Source organism: Atractosteus spatula, chromosome 2 (genome assembly GCF_055471065.1).
Source record: "Atractosteus spatula isolate fAtrSpa1 chromosome 2, fAtrSpa1.hap1, whole genome shotgun sequence".
NCBI lineage: Eukaryota > Metazoa > Chordata > Actinopteri > Semionotiformes > Lepisosteidae > Atractosteus > Atractosteus spatula.
The window spans coordinates 47,600,402-47,626,034 of record NC_142707.1 but is presented as its reverse complement, the minus strand read 5'-3'; the positions used below and the strand labels follow the sequence as shown (position 1 = coordinate 47,626,034).

The following is a 25,633-nucleotide window of genomic DNA, read 5'->3' as shown; positions in this document are numbered from 1 at the left end:
AGATAAATATTTCTCTCTTTAAATTATAATTTGAAATTTGAAATTATTTTTTTTTTAAATATGTCTGGCTGTGTAGCAATTATCCCACGTTGCAGCAACATTAATCATGATGATGTTAATGATCACTTACACATAATTTAATATATAGACAAGACATACAGTACAGGTGATAGTTGTACCCACTAGGAGTACTGAAGAAGTGTGCACCTGATGAGTGCTGAAGCAACTGACAGGTGTTCACAAATCCAATCAGGACTGGGTTCATCTCAACCAACCAGTCAGCCAACCATTCATTCATTCATTCATCCAATCAATCAATCAATCAACCATTCAATCAATCAACCAACCAATCAATCAACCAATCAATCAATTTAATATTTATATGGTGCCTTTTACTCAAAGTATTCTCAAGACCCTTGACATACATGTCAGATCTGACATATATAAAGGGTCACACCCTGTGAACCACACCTGTGGCATTGTGAGAGCAGTGTGCAAAAACACCAGATCTCAAGGCTGTGATCTGGAGCTCACTGATTTCCACTTCTTTGGTCTCTTAAAGAAGTATCTGTTCAGCAGATGAATTAAACCTAAAGTGGTAGGCAGCGAACTCTTTTCTCCAGCAGATTCACGGATTTTCTGCTACATCGGAACAAGTAATAGGTTTATTCCATGCTGAAAAAAAGAAGAAAGAGAACACAACGTTTCGGCCGTGAAGAAGGCTCCATGGCCGAAACGTTGTGTTCTCTTTCTTCTTTTTTTCAGCATGGAATAAACCTATTACTTGTTCCTTTGCAGCCTACGCATGCTGACGCAGCTACCCACCTTTTCTACTACACCTACTATATGTGTTATAATGGGACACATGCACAGACAGGTTTGGATATTATGTTTACAACATTTTCTGCTGTTTATGCATACATACCTTATTTGTTGAAACACCCTCATAGGAATAAATGAATGAATGGAATCATGAAGGACTGCTGGCTGCTGGATTTGATTCTGACCCAGGGCACCTTTTACGAGGAGGGTTTCTCCCTGCATCCTCATGGGGTTCTCCAGGTGTTCTGATCTCCTCTAGCAGTCCAGAGACATATCCAGGTTAACGGGCATGAGGTGAGATTGTGCATAAGTCTACACAACGATGGACTGACACCTTGTCCATGGTGTAGCCCCATATTGTACTCTGTTTTTGGTGGTTGTGACTCTAGCTCACCACTAACCATTCATTGTCTGAAAGAAGGATGAATTAGTTACTTAAATCAGATGGAAGAGTGATATGTAATCCTTCGTATGTAATTATCATTGAATAATTCACCTCACAACACCCCACACAAGGTATGTAGGTGATAAGATATAGCTTTTTAAAACAGAATGCTTTCAATATTGTTTAAATTAATAACAAAATTTGAGTATAATGTATTGTATTATCGAAGGTGAAAACAGGACTGCAGGTTTGCAAGCTCACAGAGATGTACTGTCCCTAATATTCAAATAGTGAGTGACAGTGAGAAAAAGAGAAAATAAAATTGATGCAAACACAATTAAAATTAAACTGGGATTTTGTGGGCACTGCAGGTGTGCTCTTGAGCATGGTGCTTTCCTGAAATTGTTTCATTAAAATGCATGGCTTGTAAAAATAGATTTAAAGTAAGTTGTTTGGGATGAAAGTTATATCTAGATAAAATATATTTAAAATTTTGTCCAGATTTGGAAAATATATCATTTGGATAATTATACATGCAATGCATACGTTTTAATGCCTCTAATAGTCGAGGAATGCAAAGAAGATTATCACACCGGACCTATTAAGCACAGCACAATGGGTTTTAGAGTAGGAAGGTTTTACATAGTGCACACGAAGTCGGAGTGATTGTGTTGTTGCACGGTAGGAAACCAAACGCCAGGATAATTACTTCGTTATTTTTTTAGGTTTTATCCAGGTTTCCTGAAAAGAGAAAAGGAAAATAGTCCAAATTTCTACCTCGTTTTTTAAGTGATGGCAGGAAACTTCTGGCAGAGCTCACATTAGTAAGTCATTTTTGATTAAACAATATTAAACTACGGCGGTCTGTTAAATCTTTCTTTCCTTGGGGCCTAAAATACCTTCAGATTTAGTAATAAATATTTTTTTCTCTGAAACTGTTTTTAGACAAAACGTGCGTTAAATTCAGGGCGATTTCATGCACTTAACACTTGTTTAATATCGAGATTTACCACTCGCGTTTCCAGTCTAACTATACATCATAACATGTCCGAATAAAGTGTCTGTACTAATGAATTTCAAAATAATTTGGTAATTATTAACGTTCACCAGGCACTAATTCGATATAAAAATATTAATTTATGGCTTCAGTGTTGTACTATGTTTTTCTAAATTCAAAGTAGTTTTAATGATTTTTCTCTTATCCCTTGGTCACCAGTAGTATCTGTAATATCCTATTTTCTTAAAAATGCGGGTGGTTTTCTGGCATGTTCTTATATGTGTTCTGCAATTGTTATATGTATTGTCTTCATTCCTAAGTGAAAAATTTCATTGTTTAGAAACCCGACAGCACAGGACACAACAGATGTGACGTCATTAAGAGATTACATTTTACGAATAATAGTTCAGGTGGGTAGCTGCGTCAGCATGCGTAGGCTGCAAAGGAACAAGTAATAGGTTTATTCCATGCTGAAAAAAAGAAGAAAGAGAACACAACGTTTCGGCCGTGGAGCCTTCTTCAGGTGTGAGAGAGACAGGGCAGTAGGCAAAGGTAAAGTAGCGGGAGAACAAAGGTTGGGAGGGAGGAGGAGTGAGAGGCGGGAGCAGGGGACAGAAAGAGAGGCCAATCAAGAGGTGTGAAGTCAGAATGGGTGCAGAGAGGTGTGAAATGAAACTTCCAATGAATGGAGAAAATTTAAAAGAACAGTAGTCTGTCGTTAAGGGAAGGGAGAAGGTGTGATCCTAGCTGCAGAATAATTTTAGTTTCGGTGGTCTTTCTGATGTATGAGTTTGGAAAACCGTCTTTGAGAACACAGACGGAGAGATTAGAGTGGTCGTGGCCGTCAGAGGTGAAATGAGAAACAATGGGCTTGGAGAGATCTTTAATCTTTACAGCCCTGACGTGTTCTCTGAAACGGTCTCCGAGTCTCCTTCCTGTTTCTCCAATGTAGATGGCTGGGCATTTACTGCAAGAGATACAGTAAACAAGGTTGCTGGAGGTACAAGATGCTGTCTGGGTGATCCGGAATTGTCCTGAGGGGCCTTGAATGAGTGTGGTGGTGGCTGTGTATTTGCAGGTGATACAGCGAGCTCTGTTGCAAGGGAAAGTGCCTGGTGTGGATGGTTGTTGAGGGCGGTCAAGGGAGCTGTGAACAAGGAGGTTACGCAGATTAGGTGGTCGGCGATATGAGATAATAGGGCGATCAGAAAAGAGGGCCCCAATGGAGGGATCATCCTGTAGGATGGAAAAGTTGTGGTTAATGGTCCTGGGGATAGGAAGTGTGTTAGGGTGGTAAGGAAGCACCAGAGGAATGCGGTTGTTACGGCGGGAGTTCCTGATCGGGTTGATGGTCCGGGGGGTGTTTTTGGCTCGGGCAAGGGCCCTGTCAATCACACTGCTGGGGTATCCTCTGTTGATGAGAAATGAGTACATTTCGAGGGCTTGGTTCTCGAAGTCGATGTCGTCGCTGCATAATCGTCGTAACCTAAGGAACTGTGAAAAAGGAAGAGAGTTTTTAGTGTGGTTGGGGTGAAATGAGCTGTACAGGAGGTAGCTGTGTGAATCCGTGGGTTTGTAATAAACTGAAGTGGACAGTCGGGGGTAGTTGATAGACAAGTGGATGTCTAGAAACGGAAGAGTAGTGGAAGATATGTTAATCGTATATTTGAGGGATGGGTGGAAGTTGGTGAAATGGTGCAGGAAGAACTCAAGCTGATCGTTGGCAGCCATACTGCGCCAGAACGCTCACCACACATCAGCTATTAGCGGGGAGGAGAACAGAGTGATGAAGCCAGTTCATAGGTGGGGGTTATTAGGAGGCCATGATTGGTAAGGGCCAGTGGGAAATTTGGCCAGGACGCCGGGGTTACACCCCTACTCTCCTCGAGAAACGCCCTGGGATTTTTAATGACCACAGAGAATCAGGATCTCGGTTTTTACTTATTATCCGAAGGACGGCGCCTTTTTTACAGTATAGTGTCCCCGTCACTATACTGGGGAGTTAGGACCCACTAACACCTCTTCCAGCAGCAACCTTAGTCTTTCCCAGGAGTCTCCCATCCAGGTACTGACCAGGCTCACTTGCTTAGTGTAACAAATATACCCCTGCGTATAACAGGGATCTCAGCCTCCCGGGCTGAGGGAGTTCTCCTTTTAGCTCAGCTGGCTGTTCCCTGTTGTGTGACGCCGGAGACCCGGGTTCGCGCCCAGGCAGTGAGGGACGAAGGGGCAGGGCAGGAGCGGCAAGGGCAGAAACCCCAAGAACCATTAGATTAGCTTCAGTGGGCTGCCAGTTGTGAGTTGCAGGGTGATATGGCTGCTGCCTGTATGTTCTCCCTGTGTTCACATAGGTTTTCTCCCACAGTCCAAAGACATCCTGGTAGGGTAGTTGGCCCTGGCGTGAGTTTGTGTCCTGCAATGGACAAGTGTCCCATCCAGGTTGTGTCTCTCTTTGTGCCCTTTGCTTGCCAGAAGATATATGGTTGGATTTAACATGGCATAAATGCAAAACAGTATGCTGAGGGTTTATGTAAAGCACAAAAGTATTTATGTTCTCACCTATCCCATTGTTAAATTGCAACGTTTTTTTTTCTCTGTATAACACATAGTGCTTATTAGTTTAGCATAGAGAGCGTGGTTTATAGAATTGTTTAAAAATCAGGGATAAGGTTTTTGGTGATAATGCCAATAGTATGTCTCAGAAGACCTTGTTAAAGTGTTCCATGAGGAACAAATGGAACATTCCAGTCCCTAAACAGATAATCTGTTTAATTTTCTGGTACGTATTACATTGAAAGCTTATTCAGTACCACATTTTTCATTAAGAATTTTTAAATACCTATTATGAAATGAGTTGAATACTTTAGTTGACAAATTCCAGTGTTATGACCAGTTAACCCACTAACAGTACTTGACTGTGTAAAGCTTTATTAAAATGTCCAGATCCTCAGATAGTTGACGTCATACTGTAGGTTCTCAATCAGTGTCAGGCCCTGCATGAAGCACAGGCCCGAGGTGTCAAATTCTCCTGTGTTTGTTTCTGCTGTGGATGTTCTAATTCTGTAAATGGATTGTCATTGGTGGTTTATTTCCAAATTGGTAAATAATCAAGCAGTTGAGGAAGAATTTGAAAAATCATATCAAACCCTTTAAAGGAGAAAATATATAAGCTGCGTCTTGTCTTTTTTATTAGCGAGATTGTTAATATACTTATGTTGCCCCTTTTGATTGCCACTTTTTTTTTATCGTTAGTTTGCAGTGGATCCTTGACAAACAGGATTTGATGAAGGAGCGCCAGAAGGACTTGAAGTTTCTGACAGAAGAAGAGTATTGGAAACTGCAGATCTTTTTTGCGAATGGTACATTCTGTCAATGTGTTGATAGATGTGAAAGGGACATGATATTGCTGTTTTTCTTTCTGCTTTAATCTTTTTCTATTTGTGCTTCAGCCTTATCCACACATATTGTATACAGATTCATACTTATTAGTCAAAGTCAGTGGTTCTCAACCTGGGGTACGAGTACTCCTTGAGGTACCTCGAGATGTACCAGGGGGTACTTCAGTGTTGCATCCAAAATGGCGGATGTTTATGTGGTTAGTTTTTATTAAAATATTTATCAGCAAGTTCTAAAATCATTTAGGTTATAAATGATGTATGCATATTTACAATATTCCTATTTCCGTTGTTATGAGGAGAAAGGGGGGCCAGTCTTTGTTCTGGGCAAGTTTGTTAGACTCTTTCCCTAATATAGCAGACAAAGCAGTTTGTAAACTTTTACCATTTGTGACGACATATTTATGTGAATGTGGGTTTGCCAAATATTGTGACACAAAATCAAAAAAGAGAAAGAAACTTGACACTTCAGCAGACATTTGCTATCAATTGTCAGCTTTGACACCCATTTTCACAGAATCGCTAAAAATCTGTCGCAGCAGGTCTCTCATTAGATTCACTGAGTAAGTCTTTTTTATTTTTTAATTTGGAGTCTTAATACATTTTTTTGTTTCAAATGTGAAGAGTAGCGATTACACTATAATGCACATGTGCAAAAAACCCAGAAAACCACCCCTTTCTTAGTGTTCTGTGCCTACGATAATCTTAGGGGATACCTGAAGACGTGGCTGACCCTCCAGGGGATACCTCGGCCAAAAAGGTTGAGAACCACTGGTGTAAGTAATACCCTGTGAAATCAAAAAGTATTTGCACAGCATTAACGCTGAAATAATTGTTTGAAATAGCTGATTTAACATCGAGACAGTTTGTGGAAATGCAACTGAGACAGAGATTCCTACTTCATTCACAATAATCCCGGCCCATCTAACATTTAATTTAAATGTACGTTTTGAATCTTGTCATGTAAAATGCTGTTGTACTTGGTGTCCTTTAATATAAACATTTTTGGGTAGTTAATTGCTGAATTTAGCTTTCTGCTTTATATTATACCGTTTAAGGTGCAAACAGTGTGGGCAGTATTGCAGAACTCTAAAATTTATTTTAACAATGGCAAAAATTGGTTTGAAAAGCAGGGCTGTGTTTTAGTGTTACATCCGTGTTTAAGGCCAAGAACATTTTAAACTCACAGTTTTACATATTTGATTATGATTATATCATTGTATCTCAAAATGATTATTGCCATCCATGGGGAGAGCATTAGTGTGCGCTCAGTCCTTGCCTGGCACCTTATGCCTAGGGGATGGGCTACAGCTTATTGTGACCCCCAGGAAACACAGCCTACTGATAGCAGAAGGAAAGATGGGGTGTCCCTCAAAATTTTCATAATCCTAGAAAGCTTCCTTCATCCAAGTTGGAACTTATTTAAAATAGCAGGGAGACACCTTGGACGTTATGTCATTCGGTTCTCTGGTTGTTCTGCTGCAGTGATACAAGCCTTGGGAGAGCATCTGAAGCTCAGACAGCAGGTTATAGCCACAGCCACCGTTTACTTCAAACGATTTTATGCAAGGTAAGGAAACTCTTTCTCCAAAACAGTGACTTGAACAAATTAAAGAATAGTTTTGGAATCCATAATGTCTTCTTTCACCTATAGAAGTAATCGCTCACATCTGAAGAAGACTCCACAGTCTTAAAGTACTGCCTATAAAAACACAATTTGCAGTATACATGGCTGCGTTAGAAGGCTGAGAGTTTTGTGCCTTGAGATCAGTTTTGTTCTTAAAACAGTTTCATGTAGTACAATAAACTGTTTTTTTAATCTCGGAATCACAATTTCACTTTTTTCACAGATACTCACTCAAAAGTATAGATCCTGTTCTTATGGCTCCAACCTGTGTGTTCTTGGCATCCAAAGTAGAGGTAATATGATTTTTTTCATCATTTTTGCTGAAATCTTTATACATTTTGTTGCACATCCCTTTTAATGTCCAATTGATAGGTTTTAGTAAATCCATTGCCGTCAATTCACTCTGCCCTGAAAAGCTAAATCTAAAATCTACACTAAAAAGAGGTATCTGGTAGATAGTCAAATATACTTTAATGTATACACCTATTTAAAAGGGATTTAAATGTATCATATATGGTAATGTGTGCTGTACAAAAGGTACAGCCTACTAATCCAAAATTAAGGCATGTCATGGTTGTTTGAGTTATTGTGTGCTTTTTATTTGTTATATATGGGATTTGTTATAAATGGTCTGTTGAAATAATTTGCTTACAGTGCTGTGCATGGTGTGCATTAATATAAAAATGAATGTTTTATGAAAAGGAAATCTGCTACATTTGTGTATTTTGCCATGTTTTACTTTTTTCACATTGTTTACAATTTGTTGCACTTCAGGGGACATCTGTAAATGTAATTGAAGTGCTACTAAGAATGAAAAATTACCACAATGGTTTATGTAGTATATTTATATAGCTATTTCAGAAGCAGATGGAGGTTTGATGTTTTCTTATCATGTTACTGATTTAACACCAGTGTATACAGAAATGATAAAGAGGACAGCAGCTCTGGAAATCAGTCTGGTCGAGTATGGTGAATGAGCCATCCTTTAGATAAGATGTTATACTGAGGTCTTGTTGACTTGGTCAGTAAATATCCCATGACACTTTTGTATAACCCCTGTGTCTTGGCTAAATTCCACTCTGGGCTTGTACAATCTGGCCTACTTAACTTCTCCTCTTTTATCAAGTTGGAGAAGGGATTTCACACTTCTCTGCCTGATCTGCTGTGTAGTGAGCCTGCTGGCGCTTAATAAGTGCTACATGTCAGCGAGGATGAAGATGGCGTCGTTCTTATGTGTGATATGGTTTGAGATCCTGTGAGATAAGTGCTGTGTGAATAATAAGGAATAATTCAAAAGGCTAATAATGAAAATAAATTCCTTGGGTTAGTCTGTCAAGACACTAAGAGGGACGACACGGCCACAGTTGACATTGGTGTGAATACAAGCCTAAATTCTACGCAGGATCTATCATTACTTGTACTTCACAAGTGCTTGTGGAAGAGGTGGCCAGTGGTTCTGTATGTTGTGCAGCAAAATTGAGTATGACATTGTGAGAAGAAAATATCCTGTGAAAAAAAACATCCTGCAGGTATTGATACCAGGTGATTGTGAAGGCTAACCCAACACTTCAATGTCATGTTGCAAAATGAGATGAATGTCTGCCATTTAGCAATAACAGTGGATGGAGGACTGATGACAAGAAGTTGTCTAAATAGATATTTCGGTTTGACTATTCTTTTACAACAAGATCTGATTGGAACTGAGCATCAGTTGCACCCACACTGTAACCCCTTGTCCTCCAAACAGATCTTGTTAACAAGGTTCTCTGTAAATTATTGTTCCTGGGGTTGATTTGATAGATAAGGAATCGTCCATCAGCAAAACTCACCAAATCTGAGTTCATGAGCAAAAATGACTTCATCTGCTTTCTGTGACAAAGAATACCTCCATTTGCTTCCTATTACTACCGTGCAAAGTATAGAAGTGATCCTGATGAGAAACGATTCAGATGTGATATGGACTATAGAATTGTCGCATCATCCACCTGTGCGAGTCCCAGTGAGTGTATTTGTTGTAGCTGTGGCTGATTGAAACTGGCTGTGAGGATGTTGAGGGCAGATGTTGAGGTCCCTTTTGTGCTGTTGTGACGTGGCATACCAGGATGAGGATGATTAGTAGCATTGCCAGTCATTCTGACACTAACAGACAGGCAGCAGCTGGTAGGTGCATGGTAACACGACATGTAATCAACTGCTGTCGTGATCTGGAACTCTGTCTGGGTTCTCCTTGTATTGGTCATTCATGGCATCTCCCAGTTGAACATCGAACGCAGTGTTTTTATTGGACTGGGATGTGCACAAGGCACATGTATTGTGACATCCTTGCTCCAAGAAATTCATGCATCTTTCATCTAGAATCGCCAGGTATTTTTTCTTATACCCACCTGCTTTGGGTATGCGGTTATGCCCGTAGCTCCTACCCCCCACCGCCTGCAGAGACCACCCACAGGCAGGTGAATTGAGGAAGTGGAGGCAGACCTCTCTGAACTGCCCACCTTCGAGCCACTGGTCCTTTAACATGTCCCAGGCAGCTCAGTCCCTTACCAGTGCTTCAGTGCTGATTGGAGGAGAGGCGAGACCATCTCTGGTGTCGCCTTTACCAGCTGAGCCTGGTCAATTTGGGGAGGCCCTGAAATTTGGGCACTTTTGAGGGTGTTGCACAGCTGTCACCAATTCAGAAACAAAGCTGACGAGATCTAAGGGTTTGTTTTTGTTTAAGATTGCTAACAAAAGTGACCTGAAGGTTAAGTGTCGTTGCATTTATGTTCATTTCAGTGTAATAAAGATAATTATTACTACTTTTTGTAATTTTTTTTTCATAACCTGTGTTTATTAGGAAAAAAACTACCTGTCCTTTTTGCTTTTTGTTTGTTTTGGACTTGGTGTGGTGTAGGATGTCGTCTTATTATTTTTGCTTTTATCTTTTAGGAATTTGGTGTTGTTTCAAATACCAGATTGATCTCAGCTGCTACATCTGTATGTAAGTGTTCCTTTAATGTAAACACTGTTTTAGTTTAAATACGAAAAAAAAATCATTGCTTAGAAATGTGTTAATGAATTTACTTGGTTAAAATATGGTGAAAAGGGGACTAGTATTTAATGATATTCTATTCTCTCCATTTGAGCTTATAAAACATTTCTTACTTTTTGAATTAAAGTAAAACAAGTTTATCAATTATTATCTATACAAAATGTATGGATTGGTTTAAACATTTAATTACGTAACTATGAAATCAGAACCAAGGAACAGCATCACCATGTTTTAAAACATTATGGGGAAAAGAAAGACTAAATATGATTTCATTTTCCCCCAAGAACTAAAAATTTAGACTTGGCGTTATGATCAGGTTCTTTGGTGCCTTTGGCGCTTGGCTGCAGCACTGCTAGAGTGGTGTAATAAGGTTGTCAGTGTTTCCCCAGTATCGGCAACACCAGAGTGAAAAAGGAAAACATAATTGGGCCTGGAGAGCAAGCTACTGGCAAGCTATTGTAGGTAGAGGGGATTTACATTGGGGAAAAATTGAGTTGCTTAAAATGATGCAGGCAGATGTCAGTGCCTTACCTTTTCATTGAAGATCGTCGCAACAAGCCTATGACCTGTCATTGCTTCCCGTGGTCAAGCTCAACACACCTTGCTCTCTGAGTAACTTTATGACTGTTAATAATGAGGATGCTGGACAAGAGGCATACAAGAGGAAGAAGCTCCAGTCTGCCAGTGTAGCAGTGGAAGCAGAACAGTGAAGGTGGACGGTTTGTGTCTATCCGCTGGAAGGGGAATGAGAGATTCTCGGCAGTGTGTGACCAGGTGCTTTGGATACATTGGATTAGTCGTGGAAAGGATTAAAATCTGGCTCTGGCTGAAGTGGAAGGAAGCTGTGTGGGGGGGTTGCAACTGGAGGAGAAGGAACAACACAAGATACAATGACTTGGATAAGCAATCTCTGCTGGGCGGAGAGCTGTGGAGGCGCCTGCACCACTGAGTGTCACTGGGCCAGGACAAGAAACAACAACGAAAGGAGGTGCCTGCTCGATAATCCCCTTGAATTCTTCCGCCCAGTTCGCTCCAGACGGTTGTCATGCTGATCTACCACAGCGGACGGACCTGGGCTGATCCCTGGAGTCAGGTTCACGGCCGGCGAGAGCGCTGAAGTGCCACGGAGGCCACAACAGGCTGATTCCGGCGGTTAACATTACACTTCAGCCATCAAACCCGGGCCGGAGGAGGCCGCTTGAAGAAAAGAAGCACCGAGGTCACATGTAACTGCAAATCAGCATCTCGGCTCGACTTCACTGTAACTTCAGCTCTCGCCAGCTTAATATTATCTGAGCCTGAACAGAACAAAATCTGCTTCCATGTATTAAATCACAAAAAAACATCTGAGATATTTCCATAATCAATGTGACAACCCCTTTGACTGCCCAGGGGGCCTGTGAATCTAGGAGGTATCAACAAGAACTATGTCTGTTCTTCTGTTCTCCAGGTGAAGCTCTCAACATCCTCCTATATCTTTAATTTTTCAACATTGCTGAGATGCAGTGATGTCTCAGGTCAAGGAAGAAATGAAGATTCAAGGAATCGAATGTGAATTAGAAGTGAAGTAATTTCTTAAGCTAGCAAACAGTCTAGATAGTGAAGTTTTGCTTGTCATGATGTTGACGCCAAGTTGCATGTGTTATGAAATAAGCTGGAAATCTTAAGGATATTTCCTTACAGTAGCTTTGCTGTTTTACTGACCTGGTGTTTTAAGATGAGTGCTGTAGGAAACTAAAAAATGAGTTTAAAATCATGTTTCTTTTTTTAATTGCAGTGAAAACTAGGTTTTCATATGCTTTCCCAAAGGAGTTTCCTTACAGAATGAATCATGTGAGTATCAAACAATGAAAGTATGCAATGAGGAAGATGAAAGAAACTAAAAAACATTAAGCCATTACATGTATTTAAACATACTTAACTAATTGGGATTGTTGTAATCTAGGGTAATACAAAGAAAAAACATATTGCGTTTTTGACATCAAAACCTTTCCCCTTTTACATTTGGCTTGAAGAATGTTTTTAGCTTTGTGTTGCTGCTCTGTTACCTTGATACAGAGATACCAAAGTTTTAAATAAGAGATTCTCAGCACTACTGAATTCCCAGTCCAGCCTCCCCGGATTTTTCATTGATCCTTGATTTTAGAAAAAGGACGGCTGGAGCATGTTGACAAAATTGAGAAGCTTGTACCTTGAAAAATCAGTAGTCAGCAGGATTCAGCTGAACTGTATGAAATAACTTTGTTGTTCATTGGTTTCATAAATATTAATTGTCCTGTGTCTGAATTTGGAGATAAATGCACAATCACTTCGAGCCACTCCCTAGGTAACTCACTATAATACTTTATTATTTGTTCTATATAAAATATAGTATTTTGAAGACTTAGCCTCTTCATGTGCTTTTACATTTACAGTACTCAAATGCTCATCCTTTTTAAGATTGCTGTGGCAGCTGCTGTTTGTATCTCCTGATTGATTATTACTCCTCTTTAGATCAAAGTCATCTAATGATGTCCTAGTGATAATCATCACTAGACTTCTGTCCAAAACTCAAAAGTAGGAAACGGATGTAAAAAACAAACTAATTCCAAAGTTCAGAAAACGTTTTGACATCTTTGCTTTGTTTTCAGGGACCAAACTAGATTATTTGCATTTTCGGTGTCACTTGGAAGTAAATTAATTGCTAGGCTTCAAAATGCTGTTCCATGAATAGCATCTAATAGAGTCGCTACATTCCAACAGGCTCATTTACAAGTGACTGGGAAAGCTTCAGCACTGTTGCACATTATTTGGATAGTCAATGGCAGTTCACGTTTTCAAGCTCTGTATATTTGTTTTGTATATGTTAAATTTGTTCACTTTAGGACTATATTATTGTAACCATTAATAGCTTGCTTTTGATAAAAGTGGATTCTAAAAAGCATGAATAAACTATTGGCTTGTTTCACAAAGGTTTTCAGGTAATTTGTTGATGTTACTTATTATTGACTTAATGTCCTAATCATAATACTGTATAAGTTTGAGGAAATGACAACTCAGTCTACAAGAACAAATGGGATCCATTATCTTTATCGTACTTTTTTTAGCTTTAATCTGATCCAAGGTACCTTTATGTTTTGTTATTTAATAGAACAGTCCATGTACAGTATATATATACAGTATATATATATAAGGACTCTGTTTCTAGAATTGTAATTATAGCAATTTAATTTTCATATTTCTTATGACAATATTATTTAATCTAAAATAAGTGTACAATATAATGGTTAAATACCATATTTTTTAAATGTATTCTTAAAAGATGTACATGTCTAATAATGCATTTTTTGTCAACAAGTGTTTACATATTTATATTTGACCTAAAACACACTACAGTATTCTTTTCATACTTGTTTTTAGTTTTTTAATGATTTTATTTTTTTACAGATATTGGAATGTGAATTCTATCTATTAGAACTAATGGTGAGTTCAATGTTAGATATAAGTTTTTAATGGGAGGTTTTTGTAGTATTAGAATACTGAGTAATGAGCCACAAACAAGTTTCTAAAAGTTTATAATTTTGTAATTGTATACCTCAGAAGATATATGACAAAAAATTGCCACAGGTAATATAGCTGATGATTCCTAGGAGGAAGTGGGAGGTGTAATGTACACATTTGATTTCTTCGGCTTGCTGCAAGAATGGCTGACATTACTTTCGTATTTTACAGGATTGCTGTTTAATAGTGTACCATCCCTATAGACCGCTGCTTCAGTATGTGCAGGACATGGGGCAAGAGGACATGTTGCTGCCTTTAGCATGGTACATAGTTTGATAAAACAGATTAAGTCATATTTAAGATTTATGAGTGGACTAGGGTTAGAATCCCATACTCTTAATACTTATAATTAATAATAATTGTTTACACTTATATAGCGTTTTTCCGGACACTCCACTCAAAGCGCTTTACAGGTAATGGTGACTCACCTCCACCACCACCAATGTGCACCCTCACCTGGATGATGCAACGGCAGCAATAGTGCTCCAGTGCTCTCACCGCACACCAGCTCTCAGTGGGGAGGAGAACAGAGTGATGAAGCCAGTTTAGAGATGGGGATAATTAGGAGGCCATGATAGTAAAGGCCAATGGGAAATTTGGCCAGGATGACGGGGTAACACCCCTAGTCTTTTCGAGAAACACTGAACACCAATTAGCATGAATAATGGAGGAGATCAGATTTTTTCATTTCCTGGTTTGCAACTAAGCAGATTTTTGTATGTTTAGACATTTTTTCACTTTGTACATAAGTTAACATAGTGAACTTTGTAACAGTGTGTGGAATAAATTACTGGCTGGTGCATTTTAATTAGAATGAGATTTGTATTGTTACTTTATTTTATGTCATTTATGTTTTCCTATACAGGAGGATTGTGAATGACACTTACAGAACGGATCTCTGTCTTTTGTATCCCCCGTTTATGATTGCCTTAGGTAAGACTTGGATTTCTTTTTCTGTTCACCAAAATATGATCATGCGGTAGTTAGAACTGTTACTAAAGCCCTTTGAGCTGTTCCCATAGACTCAGTGTAGTGTTTTATGCCAGTGTGCAGCTTCATTCCATCAATGCTGTTCAGTATATAAATTATTAGTTTCATTATGAAGTACTTTCAGATCTGTAGTGGCTCAGAAAGACACAACATATGATTTTGTTTAAATGGACAGTTAACAATATTAATGTCATGGTAATCTTGTAGGTTTGTGTAAGACAAAGAATAACGCATAATATACAAATCAACCTCATGAAACTGTGGCAGTTTAGTTTGAATAACTTTGCAGGATTCAAACTGTGATTGCAGAAAGAAAAGCACTCCAGCACATGTGCTAGAGATGTTTATGAAATGTTTTACTTTCCAGCTTGCCTACATGTTGCTTGTGTTGTGCAGCAAAAGGATGCAAGACAGTGGTTTGCTGAGCTTTCGGTTGACATGGAAAAGGTAATAGTGCAGTTTTTCGTGTATGCGTTTATGATTTGTAATATTTTAATAAGCCAAATAATCTTTTGTACATATCTGCTTTGATTTTGTATTTAATAAATCGATGGCAGGCTATATAGAAACATTAATTATCATAAATCCTGAAAACTGCATTTACATAGAGACAGGGATGGTGTAGTGATTTTTGTTTTTTGGCTTTTGGTTATCAAGTGGATGCTTCCAACTTTCTGTTCTCTTTGTAGTCTTTAGAGTTAACAGTTTACAAAATAATGAATAGTGTATAATAACACACACCAATTTACATTGTTTTGCATTAATCCATTGGGTTTTGTTGAGTTGTGCATGTTATCAGGTTTTAAAGCTATCTAAAATGACTCTTTGGATAGATCCTGGAAATCATTAGAGTCATTCTGAAGTTGTATGACCAGTGGAAAAACTTTGATGACAGAAAGGAAATGGCTGCAGTTCTCAACAAGATGCCTAAACCAAAGCCTCCTCCTAACAGGTACACATTTTATTGATCCATATAATGTATACATATTGCTTGGATAATTCTTGAAATTATTATCTGAATTACTATAGAAGATTACTGAACACAACAAAATAAACCACTGGATATTAAATTAGAAAGCACAGGTATTATCGTATAGTGCTATTTTATCCAATTTTGAAACTAAAAACCAATCTCTTTAGAGTTTGGTGTCATTTTGGCAAAGTAGGGTCAGTTGCATTTCAATTTTCATTAAGCATGAGTGATATTTAACCTTGATATTTGGTCTCGGGAATTTCAGAATGCTTGTAACTCATTTTGATATTCAGATATGTTAATCTGAATGTAAGCAATTTGCTAAACTACAACACTTAGATCATTTAAAATCTCTAATACTGTGGTCTTAGTGATGCAAGTTAGCTTTCTGTGTGCAGACTGGTAATTTTCATTTTCGTAAGAAGTTTCATCCAATGCTTAGTGGAATTATGTTTTCACTGTGTTGAAGTTTTTTAATGTAATAGTTCATGACTTAATAGATGAAAATTTACTATTTAAACTCTGTCTTTCTGCGTAGGGAGCAGTCCACATCCTGTACAAGTTATCTTTGACATTTTACATGAATTCCTTAAATTATATATATTTACCAGGTGGACACAAACCACCAGAGTGGTTCTAAGAGGATTAGGGCTTTACATATTATTATTTGAACAGTTATGCTGCTCACAAAAAAATGAAACTATTATTAACTTTATTTAAACCTTCTTACCTTTCTTTTTTCCACACAGCGAAAGTGACCAGAGTTCCAATGGAAATCAGAACTCTACCTACAATCAGTCTTAGGTTACATGTGGAACAGGAAATGCAGCAATGGAATACAGTGCATCAGAATCTGTTTTAACCTGGGAGCAATACACACTTATTATTCAAGAATGAATGGTGGTCCGTTGTATGGGCTGGTCATTCTTGGATTTATGGTACCATCTCCAATTTGTCCACTGGACAAGATGGGTATTTAAATTTTTATCCTGAATTATGTGTAGACTTTTGAATTAATGGTAGGCTGCTGGAATACATCTTGATAGCCCACCACTTTAAGGCACTCTATTAATGTGTATGGCCTTTATGGCTGTAATGCTTGAAACAGAGAGAACTGATGTACCTTATGAACCAAAACTAAACTGCTGGGTACAATCGGTATGAAATCAGACAAAGCTCATAAAAAAGCTATAGACTTGCTATATGCCGATCCTGACTTCCTTGAAGAGTCCCAGAGTGTTCACAGGGTTAAAGTAGTGGATTTCTTGAAAGTGGAGGTGTGATTGTGGAAAGTTGATTGATCATATAAATATAAATGTTTAAGTGGCAAGTGGTTGGTGGGTGTTCCTTTTTTTGCACACCATATTTTAGCAGTACCTTCAGCAATAGATTTCTGTTCTATTAGAGTCCATAAAAGAGAGCTTAAGTTTACAAATGTAAGTGTGTTGGTGTGCTAAATGACCTTACAATTCTATGTCTGATTTTAGGGGGCATTATGGTTATTTCTGTAATGGATATCTTTTGAGTGCAAGTTGAGATCTTTTTGAAAATGCTTAAATGTAAAAAAATTATATAAGGCTAATTTAAGGTAATATTTTTACTTTTTATCATGCCCATTTTTTTAGTTCTCAGAGCTGTGAGACAGAACTGCACATTGTGATTGTTCAGCCAAACTCATCATTTACCACCAAAAGCCAGCTTTTTATTTGGTCCTACTTGGTACTTCATTTGTACATATGTATATGTTCACTTGTTAATTTCGGGCTCACACCCTTCAAGGCAATTACATGTAGGAGCAAATGTTAAGTGCGAGGAGTTACTACTCATTAATAAAAGGATACTATACATGTAGTTAGCATTCGTCTATTAAACATAATTGAAGAAATCCCACACATAAACTGAAAATGAAAAATGATCATGTACTTTCAAAACTTTTAAAATTCTTGAAATGTTTTGGTATTTTATTATTGCTATTACTATTTATGTTACTTGGCTTTTCACTTCAGAAATGCATGAAAGCACAGAACACATTAAGATTATGAATATGGATGAGTTGTTCAGTTATCTTCAAAACTAAAATTGAATGCATTGTACCTTTATTCATTTTTTGAATAGCTGTATAGCTGGTTGGTAATCAGCACAGCATTTGTTTGGCAGACCCATATCTCTTTTGGAGCAGTGTAATTGGGACAATACTTTCAGCACAGAAAAGATGGCTACCGTTAACAAGTACCTGGAAAAACAACAAGTGTCAATTTGGAAATTCCTGAGTGATCACGTAGTGGCTTTTGTATGAAACACTGAAGTTTAAAAGTGGCAGTAGTTTTTTTATATTCACGTGTAAGCTAAGAAAGTCTTAACTGTTTAGCAATGTGTATTTGCCTTAAGGGACTACAGTAATGTTTTGAAAGTGTTGGCAAAAATGTGAGTTCAGTGTCTCTTAATGGGTACATAATACAGTTTATTGGACTGTATTATACACGTGTGGACCCCTTTCTAACGGGAACTTTTTATTTTCCATCTATCACCTGCTGAAACACTGGTTGAAGACAAAAATGCTTGAATGCCTTAAGAAAGCTGCTGGTTTCAAAATGATAAAACTTGACAAATGCAGACTGTGAAAATGTCTAAAAATGAAATGTAATTATGATGGATTCAGCTGTTCAAAGTAGTGTTTAATATAGTAGCTGAATTTGGATATTATTACAGTATATTTTCTTTGTCATATACAAACAAAAAGAATATGGGAATAAGGGATTGATCCCTGAAAGTGTTTTACACTATTTTTAAGTTAACTCATTTTATTAGTAAATTTCATGCTTGCTTCTGTTCAAGTAGCCCTTTCTTTATTGTATGCATTAGTTTTAGATCCATCTGAAAAGCCTTTAGGTGAACATATGTTGCTTTAATCATTTTTTTTAATCCACTCATGTTCAAGTACCACTTTTTAAAATCACAAATAAAGTATTACTTGAAATTTGTTGTTACTGTCTTACCAAAACTCCTAAGTGCAACTCGAGCACTGTATAATTAGAATATCACAGGCTTTGCAGTTTCCAGTGAAATTAAGTTTTATGTATGGTTGTAAACATCCTAATTACTAAAACTGACACCTATAACTACAGTGCCATGAATAAGTATTTGCACCCTTCCTGATTTCCTCTATTATTGCGTATTTGTCACACTGGATGTTTTCAGATCTTTAGACAAAATCTAATATTGGATAAAGGGAACCCGAGTGAACAAATAACACTTTTTTATTATTTATTGTATTTAATAAACAAAGTTATCCAACACCCATATCCCCCATGTGAAAAAGTAATTAAACTTAATAACTGGTTGCAACCAAATGCTTCCTATAATTCAACATCAGTCTTTCACATTGCTGTGGAGGAATTTTAGCCCACTTTTCTTCGCAGAACTGCTTTAATCCAGAAACATTGGTAGGTTTTTGAGCATGAACTGCTCGTTTCAGGTTCTGGCACAGCATCTCTATTGGGTTTAGGTCTGGACTTTGACTAGGCCACTCCAAAACTTTAATTTTGCTTCTTTTCAGCCATTCAGATGTGGACTTGCTTTTATGTTTTGGATCATTGTCTGGCTACATGACCCAACTATGCTTCAGATTCAGCTTCAGGTCACAGACAGATGACCAGACATTCTCCTTAAGAATTTGTGATAAAGAGCAGAATTTATGGTTCCTTCAATTACGGCAAGTCGTCCAGGTTCTGAGGCAGCAAAGCATCCCCACACCATCACACCACCACCACGTTTGCTGGTATGATGTTCTTACTGTGAAATGCTGTTTGCTTTACACCGGACATAATGGGACATCCAAAAAGTTCCACTTTTGACTCATCTGTCCATAGAACATTCTTCCAAAAGGCTTGGGGTCATCCGGGTGCTTCTTGGCAAATGAGAGACGAGTATTTATGTTCTTGTTTAGCAGTGGTTTCTGCCTTGCTACTCTCCCATGAAACCCATTTTTGCCCAGTCTCTTTCCGATTGTGGAGTCATGAACACTGACCTTAGCTGAGGCAAGAGAAGCCTGCAGTTCTTTGCTTATTTTTTAAGGATCTTTTCTGACTTCTTGGATGATTTTACACTGTGCCCTTGGAGAAATGTTGGCAGACCAACCACTCTTGGGAAGATTCACTACTGTTCCAAGTGTTCTCCCTTTGGAGATTGTCTCTGTCTGTGGTTCGGTGGACTCCCAAAGCCTTAGAAATGGCTTTGTAACCCTTTCCACACTGATAGATATAAGCAACGTTTTTTCTGATCTCTTCAGGAATTTCCTGAAGAAATGCAGGCGGAGCGGTGGCTCTGTGGCTAAGGATCTGTACCTGTGACTGGAAGGTTGCCGGTATAAATCCCACAGCCGGCAGAGGAATGCTACTCCGTTAGGCCCCTGAGCAAGGCCCTCAACCCCAACTGCTCCAGGGGCGCTGTACAATGGCTGACCCTGTGCTTTGACCCCAAGCTTCTCTCCCTGTCTGTGTCTCATGGAGAGCAAGTTGGGGTATGCGAAAAGACGAATTCCTAATGCAAGAAATTGTATAGGGCTAATAAAGCAATGTTATTATTATTATTTATCCTTTGATCGTCGCCTAATGTGCTTGTTGAATCTTTGTGCTAGCAACTTGACTGTGATGGTAAGGGTCAAAATAAGTGAGGTTTATATTGAGCAGGGCTGGCTGTAATCAAGCCTGGCTGTGTTCAATCAACTGACTCCAATTATCCCTTTAATTGGATTGATTTAATTGATTACTTTTTCACAATGACAACTGGCGTTGGATAACTTTGTTCATTAAAAAGGTTAAATAAGTAAAATGTTATTTGTTCACTCAGGTTCCCTTTATCTAATAATAGATTTTGGTTAAAGATCTGAAAACATTCAACATCAAAAATATGCAATAATAGAGGAAATCAGGAAGGGGGCAAATCCATTTTTACAGCACTGTATAAGCATATATTTTTGGCAAAACCTTAGATGTTTTTGAGAACAATACTAGTACAAAGGGACAAGAAATGCAGTGGGTTTTAATTTTCAAACTTGCAAAAGTTTACATGAGTATAGAATATGCACAAGAGATACAATCTTATTTAAACTGTTTTATTTGACTATTGCTGTTTCTGAGCCTTCTGTTACTCCGCTATATCTCTAATCAATGCACAATATTTTTAAGACTGTTTAATGAGGAACATTTTTAAACTGGAAGCACTCTGTATTGTGTTTTTCCTCAAACTTGGTCTCAATGTTGAAGTGTGCTGACCCAGTCCAACAAGCAGGAATGTTGTTTAGTGGGTGAAATTTAGTAATTTTGCCTTTCTAAGACATGGTATATTTCTCACTTTTAATAAGAGTGATGCATCCACAAGAATATGAATTCTCTTGTTCTGTCAGTATAAAAACTTATGGATACAGCATTTAATGTCCATTAATAGACAGCAGCAGCGCATGACCACGTGTCCTTGCTATACACTTGTCTCATGATTAATCTGTAAATTGTATAAAGCTGGAAATTCCTATAATGGTGGTAGCCATGAATCTCCATTAATAATTTTTAATATACATAAATCAATGGATATTTCTCATGCATTCTCAAATGCGATTAAATTAAATTAAACAAACTGAGGTGTTTTCTTAATATTTTTGCATAAACCTGTTCTGTTTATCTCAATAGAAAACAAGTGACCTTAACAGTACAATTATGTACAGTACATGGGGCATCTTCAGCAGTAACTACAGAAAATGGCAATGCAAAAGACAGATGCATATACACGCAGTTCTGTATGTCAACAACAAGGGGACATGACCACACTTAAAAAATGTGAAAAGTCCAAGAATAAAAAATACTCCTTAACAGTTAACTATCACAGATTTTAAATTAACCTTTATATATATGGGGACACGTGTATACAGATACTAAATGTAAAGCATAAAAGCAAAAATGTAAAAAAATAATGTAATTGATTACAGGGACACAGAACAAGGAAATTCTATTACCTATACAGTACATAGATAAGGCTCATATTAAAAGATACCAAGAAATCTTTCTAACTCCTTAAATTGATTAAACGCTTTTACAATGACACCTTTCACTGGGTGATAATCAGAGGACATTTTTTCTTCCATATCATCTACGGACAGCCAATGATTAAAGTGCAATTTCTAGAACGCAGCCCCACTGTAATATCTGAACTGTAAAGCCATTTTTCTTTCAGAAAAATCAAACTTTGCACATGCACAAAACCAGCTTTGGAACAGAGATCGGTTATACAGACCATGCTTCTTCTTAAATTGGATGTAAACAGGAGGCATTTTTCATGGAATCAATCATTAGATGTTTTTCTTCCATTTGATTTTTTCAGGTAGTGGTTTCAAACCACTATTCAATACTGTAAAACCCCTTTCAGTGATAAAGTCCTTAGGTTTTCCTGTGCAGTAATTCATTCTTCACCCATTCTTCCCAACCTCCAGGATAATGCTGCACACTGCAAGGAAGTAAATAATAAAAATGGTTATTTTCAGCAACTTAAAAGATTGAGCAATTTCCATCTTAGAATGTTAGATAGCACGTTGATGAATGAGGTAATGAATTTAAACATTTCTTTCCTATGAAACTTCTATGTCTCATTTCAAATGCTTAAAATAAAGGGTTATTCATCTAGGTAAATGTACTCCATAATTCCTATGAATTTTCAAAGGTGCAAATCTAGTAACATGCAATGCAAATCTTTTTTAGCCTATGAATCATAATTTCCAGACGTATTTGCCAGTTAAGGGAAAAAAAGAATATGTACAGTAATGCTTTTTTGATTGACTGTTTTTTGCTTGAGAAACCAGATATTACATGTTATTATTAGCCCCCATTTATACCTGAATTCATTTAGATTCTTACAATAGTGAAAATAAATGATTTGTAGCATTTTCAAGCAAATAAATGTACATTTCCATCACTTTCTTGATACATTCTGGCATCTTCAGAGAGCAATGATAAACAGATATTTCTCAAATGATTTTAAAGGAATTCATTAAAAAAAAGTTTTGGCAATTTGTAATTTTGTCATCTCACTGCAGATATGTATTTGGGATTTTAAAATATCTGTTATGATGTTTGTTTTTTTATTAAGCCATAGACATTGTTATATATATATAGAATTTAAAGTGAAATAATAAACTGTCACCCTTTCCAAAAAGACAGGTCTTAATTTGTCCAAAGCACTGAAATTCACAATTAGTTGCATAAAATAGTTATGTTATATATACAGTTCTAAGAGCTGATCTCAAGTGTGAAAGTACTTTACTAGTCTAATGATTCTCGTGAGGACATACTCTTGTTTATATGTTCTACAAATGAGAATGGACTTTTTTCATTTCCTAGTCACAAAAAGACGCTCACTTGGAATATCCTAAAGATACAGCTATGTCCAGGGCTTTTTTGCTCCTAACGCCAGCAAGGCAGGAAAAGATAATGTTCTCAGACTGTGATGGCATATCTGAACCATATTTCTCCTTGAACTCTTTAGGGTCCAGTTTCAGGGCCTGGTCAACCTGTCCCACTGTGAAGAACAAGTAAAGAAGAGTGGTTACTGTGTATCTTTCACCCTGGGGAAGGAGACGATGACATCACTGCAAGACTGCTGAGGAGGATGTTTTGACCAAAACAAACAGCAAAACTGAAGGTTTCAAGGCAACCCTTTTGGAAGTTTTATTTTGAGAACAGTTCTCCTGTTTATTTAGGTATTCAAATAAAATGAGTCTGCACTTATTGCATGCAGACAAGATACCTGACCATACTACTTCTGGATAATACTGTAAGAAAGAAAACACAACGTTTCAGCCGTGGAGCCTCAGAGAAGGCCGAAACGTTGTGTTTTCTTTCTTTTCTTTTCAGCATGGAATAAACCTATTACTTGTTGCTAAAAAATTAAGTAGTCCACAGAAATGTGATTACTAGCGAGTGACGAATAATTACAAAAACAATCGTAGGTAAAAGCAAACGAAACACTCCGTGTCTACTTACAGGGAACATTTACTGACCCAGGGATCTGCCCATATTCTCTGAGTTCCCACGGTTCTCTGACATCAATAACCACAACCTCGTCTCTGGCTGCGAGCAGCTGCTTCAACTTTTCATAGGACACATCTACGTTGGTCGCAGTACTACTACAAGTGCGGAAGACAGGATCTCTCTGACGGGAAACTAGAAACCAAGTTAGGTTATCAGCCCAGAGCTCTCAATGAAGTCGAGATCACTTCTGCTGTAATGTAATTTTATGTGGAACCAAAAACAACTACAGAAACTCAGGAAGATCAGTTTGTTCATGCAACATACAGTAAAACAGGTCTTCGCAAGCATACTGTAGAATCAGTTACGACTAGAGAGAACTGCTTTCAGTCGCCAATGCTGTAGTTGCGGATTGACTTCGAAATGTTAAAAAGCAACCAAACACTACTAATGATGACAAAACCATGGCTTTTCAGAAACTGTTTCACACTCACATATCATATACGTCGAGGACGTCTTCGCCGGATTCTTCGCGAGCAGAAGTGATTGTCTGCAAGCACAAGAAAAGTCCCGAGTTGCAACATTCCTATACAATAAAATTCTAGGAATGATTTCCTTTAGCCGCAGACCCCCAATTGCGGACATTTCGAAAATATTTTGAACGTCGGGGGGGGGGAAATGGAAAACTTCAGTCGCACAAATACTGCTTATCCTGCGATAGTGAAGAGGTCACCTGCCCTGCACACGGCGCCTGCGCACTGGTGCAGCCCGAGCCGCTGCGCTCGTGTGGGCGTCGCTCCGTTGTCGTATCGCTGCAGTCGCTAAATATGCGGTACACAGTCCCGGGAGGTCCTGCTTTCGATGAAACACTGCTTACACTTAAACATTTTCCGCTCAAACCGCCTCTTCATTGTTTTCGCAAACACACGATTGCATAAGGGATTGCCATTTCATAGAAAAAGCCTTCCAGACATTATGAGCAAACTGGCAGGCATAACGCTCTTGGAATGGGAGAGTTGTCGCATCAACCACGTTGCAACTTTGCACAGGGCGCTAGGTGGGATTTCACACAGCACTGGACGCCAGCCCATCGCAAGGCAATACAACTTTATACATCCATACATTTTTCAACTTCTTACAGCAAAGACTTAATTGTTCTGCGAACGTAAACTGCATTTTTTTGGTTCTGTTTCGTGCTTCTAAAGTGTTAAACACCATGATGCTAAAAATAAAGAAGCGTGACAAACACCAAGGTTTCCAAGACGTGAATACCAGATAAGAACAAACCACGCCCAGAAGAATATGGCAATAAACAGCCAACCGAACCGAAAAGCTCTAGTAACATCTAGACCAAACTTTGCCCTCAGTAAATTGCACCTGGGCAGTTTGGTCGTTTAGAGAAGTTCAAGCAACAGCACCGCTGTGTTTAACCCAACTGGGCTTCCGTAGGGCGAAATGTTTTGAGGTCTCTGCACGTGACCGTCTGAGCTCCTGTTTCTCGGGGTTAGGAAATGCTTGTATGTCAGTGTGTTGTTGTGATTGTTAAGAATATTCTCGAAGTTAAAAACACACAGAAGCAAGAATTGTATTTTGAGCTTCTCTACAATAAACGGAAAACAAATTGTTCAGGTTTCAGAGCCACTAACTACATACCATAAAGGTAAGTCGTTTTCGAAATGTCTATTAGTTCGCTAGCCAGGTCTGTGTAATTTGATTTATTTTAATGGAATTTCCTTTCTTTTCATTGTAGTTTGTCCGTTGTGCGCTTTAAGACTTTATTATACAACATCAAAATAAAAGTGAAGGAAGGCTTCCATTTAATGTAACTTCGCAGTTACCGTACCCTGGAAGTATTACGGTT

At 38.0% G+C, this 25,633-nt stretch overlaps 3 protein-coding genes across 4 annotated transcripts in view; 2 read left to right on the top strand and 1 right to left on the bottom strand.

The window, feature by feature from the left end:
* Positions 1-1,860: 1,860 nt before the first annotated feature.
* Positions 1,861-18,737, top strand: ccnc (cyclin C). Its single transcript, XM_088936213.1, has 12 exons — positions 1,861-2,031; positions 5,457-5,563; positions 7,085-7,169; positions 7,450-7,519; positions 10,155-10,206; positions 12,035-12,090; positions 13,684-13,719; positions 13,969-14,060; positions 14,663-14,730; positions 15,155-15,234; positions 15,621-15,739; positions 16,510-18,737. Exons 1-12 carry the CDS (start codon positions 2,000-2,002, stop codon positions 16,562-16,564), a joined length of 852 nt encoding a protein of 283 aa, XP_088792339.1. The 5' UTR covers positions 1,861-1,999; the 3' UTR covers positions 16,565-18,737.
* A 2,046-nt stretch (positions 18,738-20,783) lies between these two features.
* On the bottom strand, positions 20,784-24,532 carry tstd3 (thiosulfate sulfurtransferase like domain containing 3). The gene is made up of 4 exons (XM_088936225.1): positions 24,267-24,532; positions 23,788-23,967; positions 23,164-23,323; positions 20,784-22,255 (listed from the first exon to the last, which is right to left on the bottom strand). Exons 1-4 carry the CDS (start codon positions 24,415-24,417, stop codon positions 22,189-22,191), a joined length of 558 nt encoding a protein of 185 aa, XP_088792351.1. The 5' UTR covers positions 24,418-24,532; the 3' UTR covers positions 20,784-22,188.
* Positions 24,533-25,272: 740 nt separating this feature from the next.
* Positions 25,273-25,633, top strand: part of usp45 (ubiquitin specific peptidase 45) — a 44,197-nt gene continuing 43,836 nt past the window's right edge. The window contains exon 1 of one of the 2 annotated variants that reach the window (XM_088909382.1): positions 25,273-25,432. The gene's annotated coding sequence lies outside the window, so the exon portion shown is untranslated. The remainder of the gene's footprint in view (positions 25,433-25,633) is intronic. The other variant, XM_088909381.1, reaches the window with a different exon arrangement.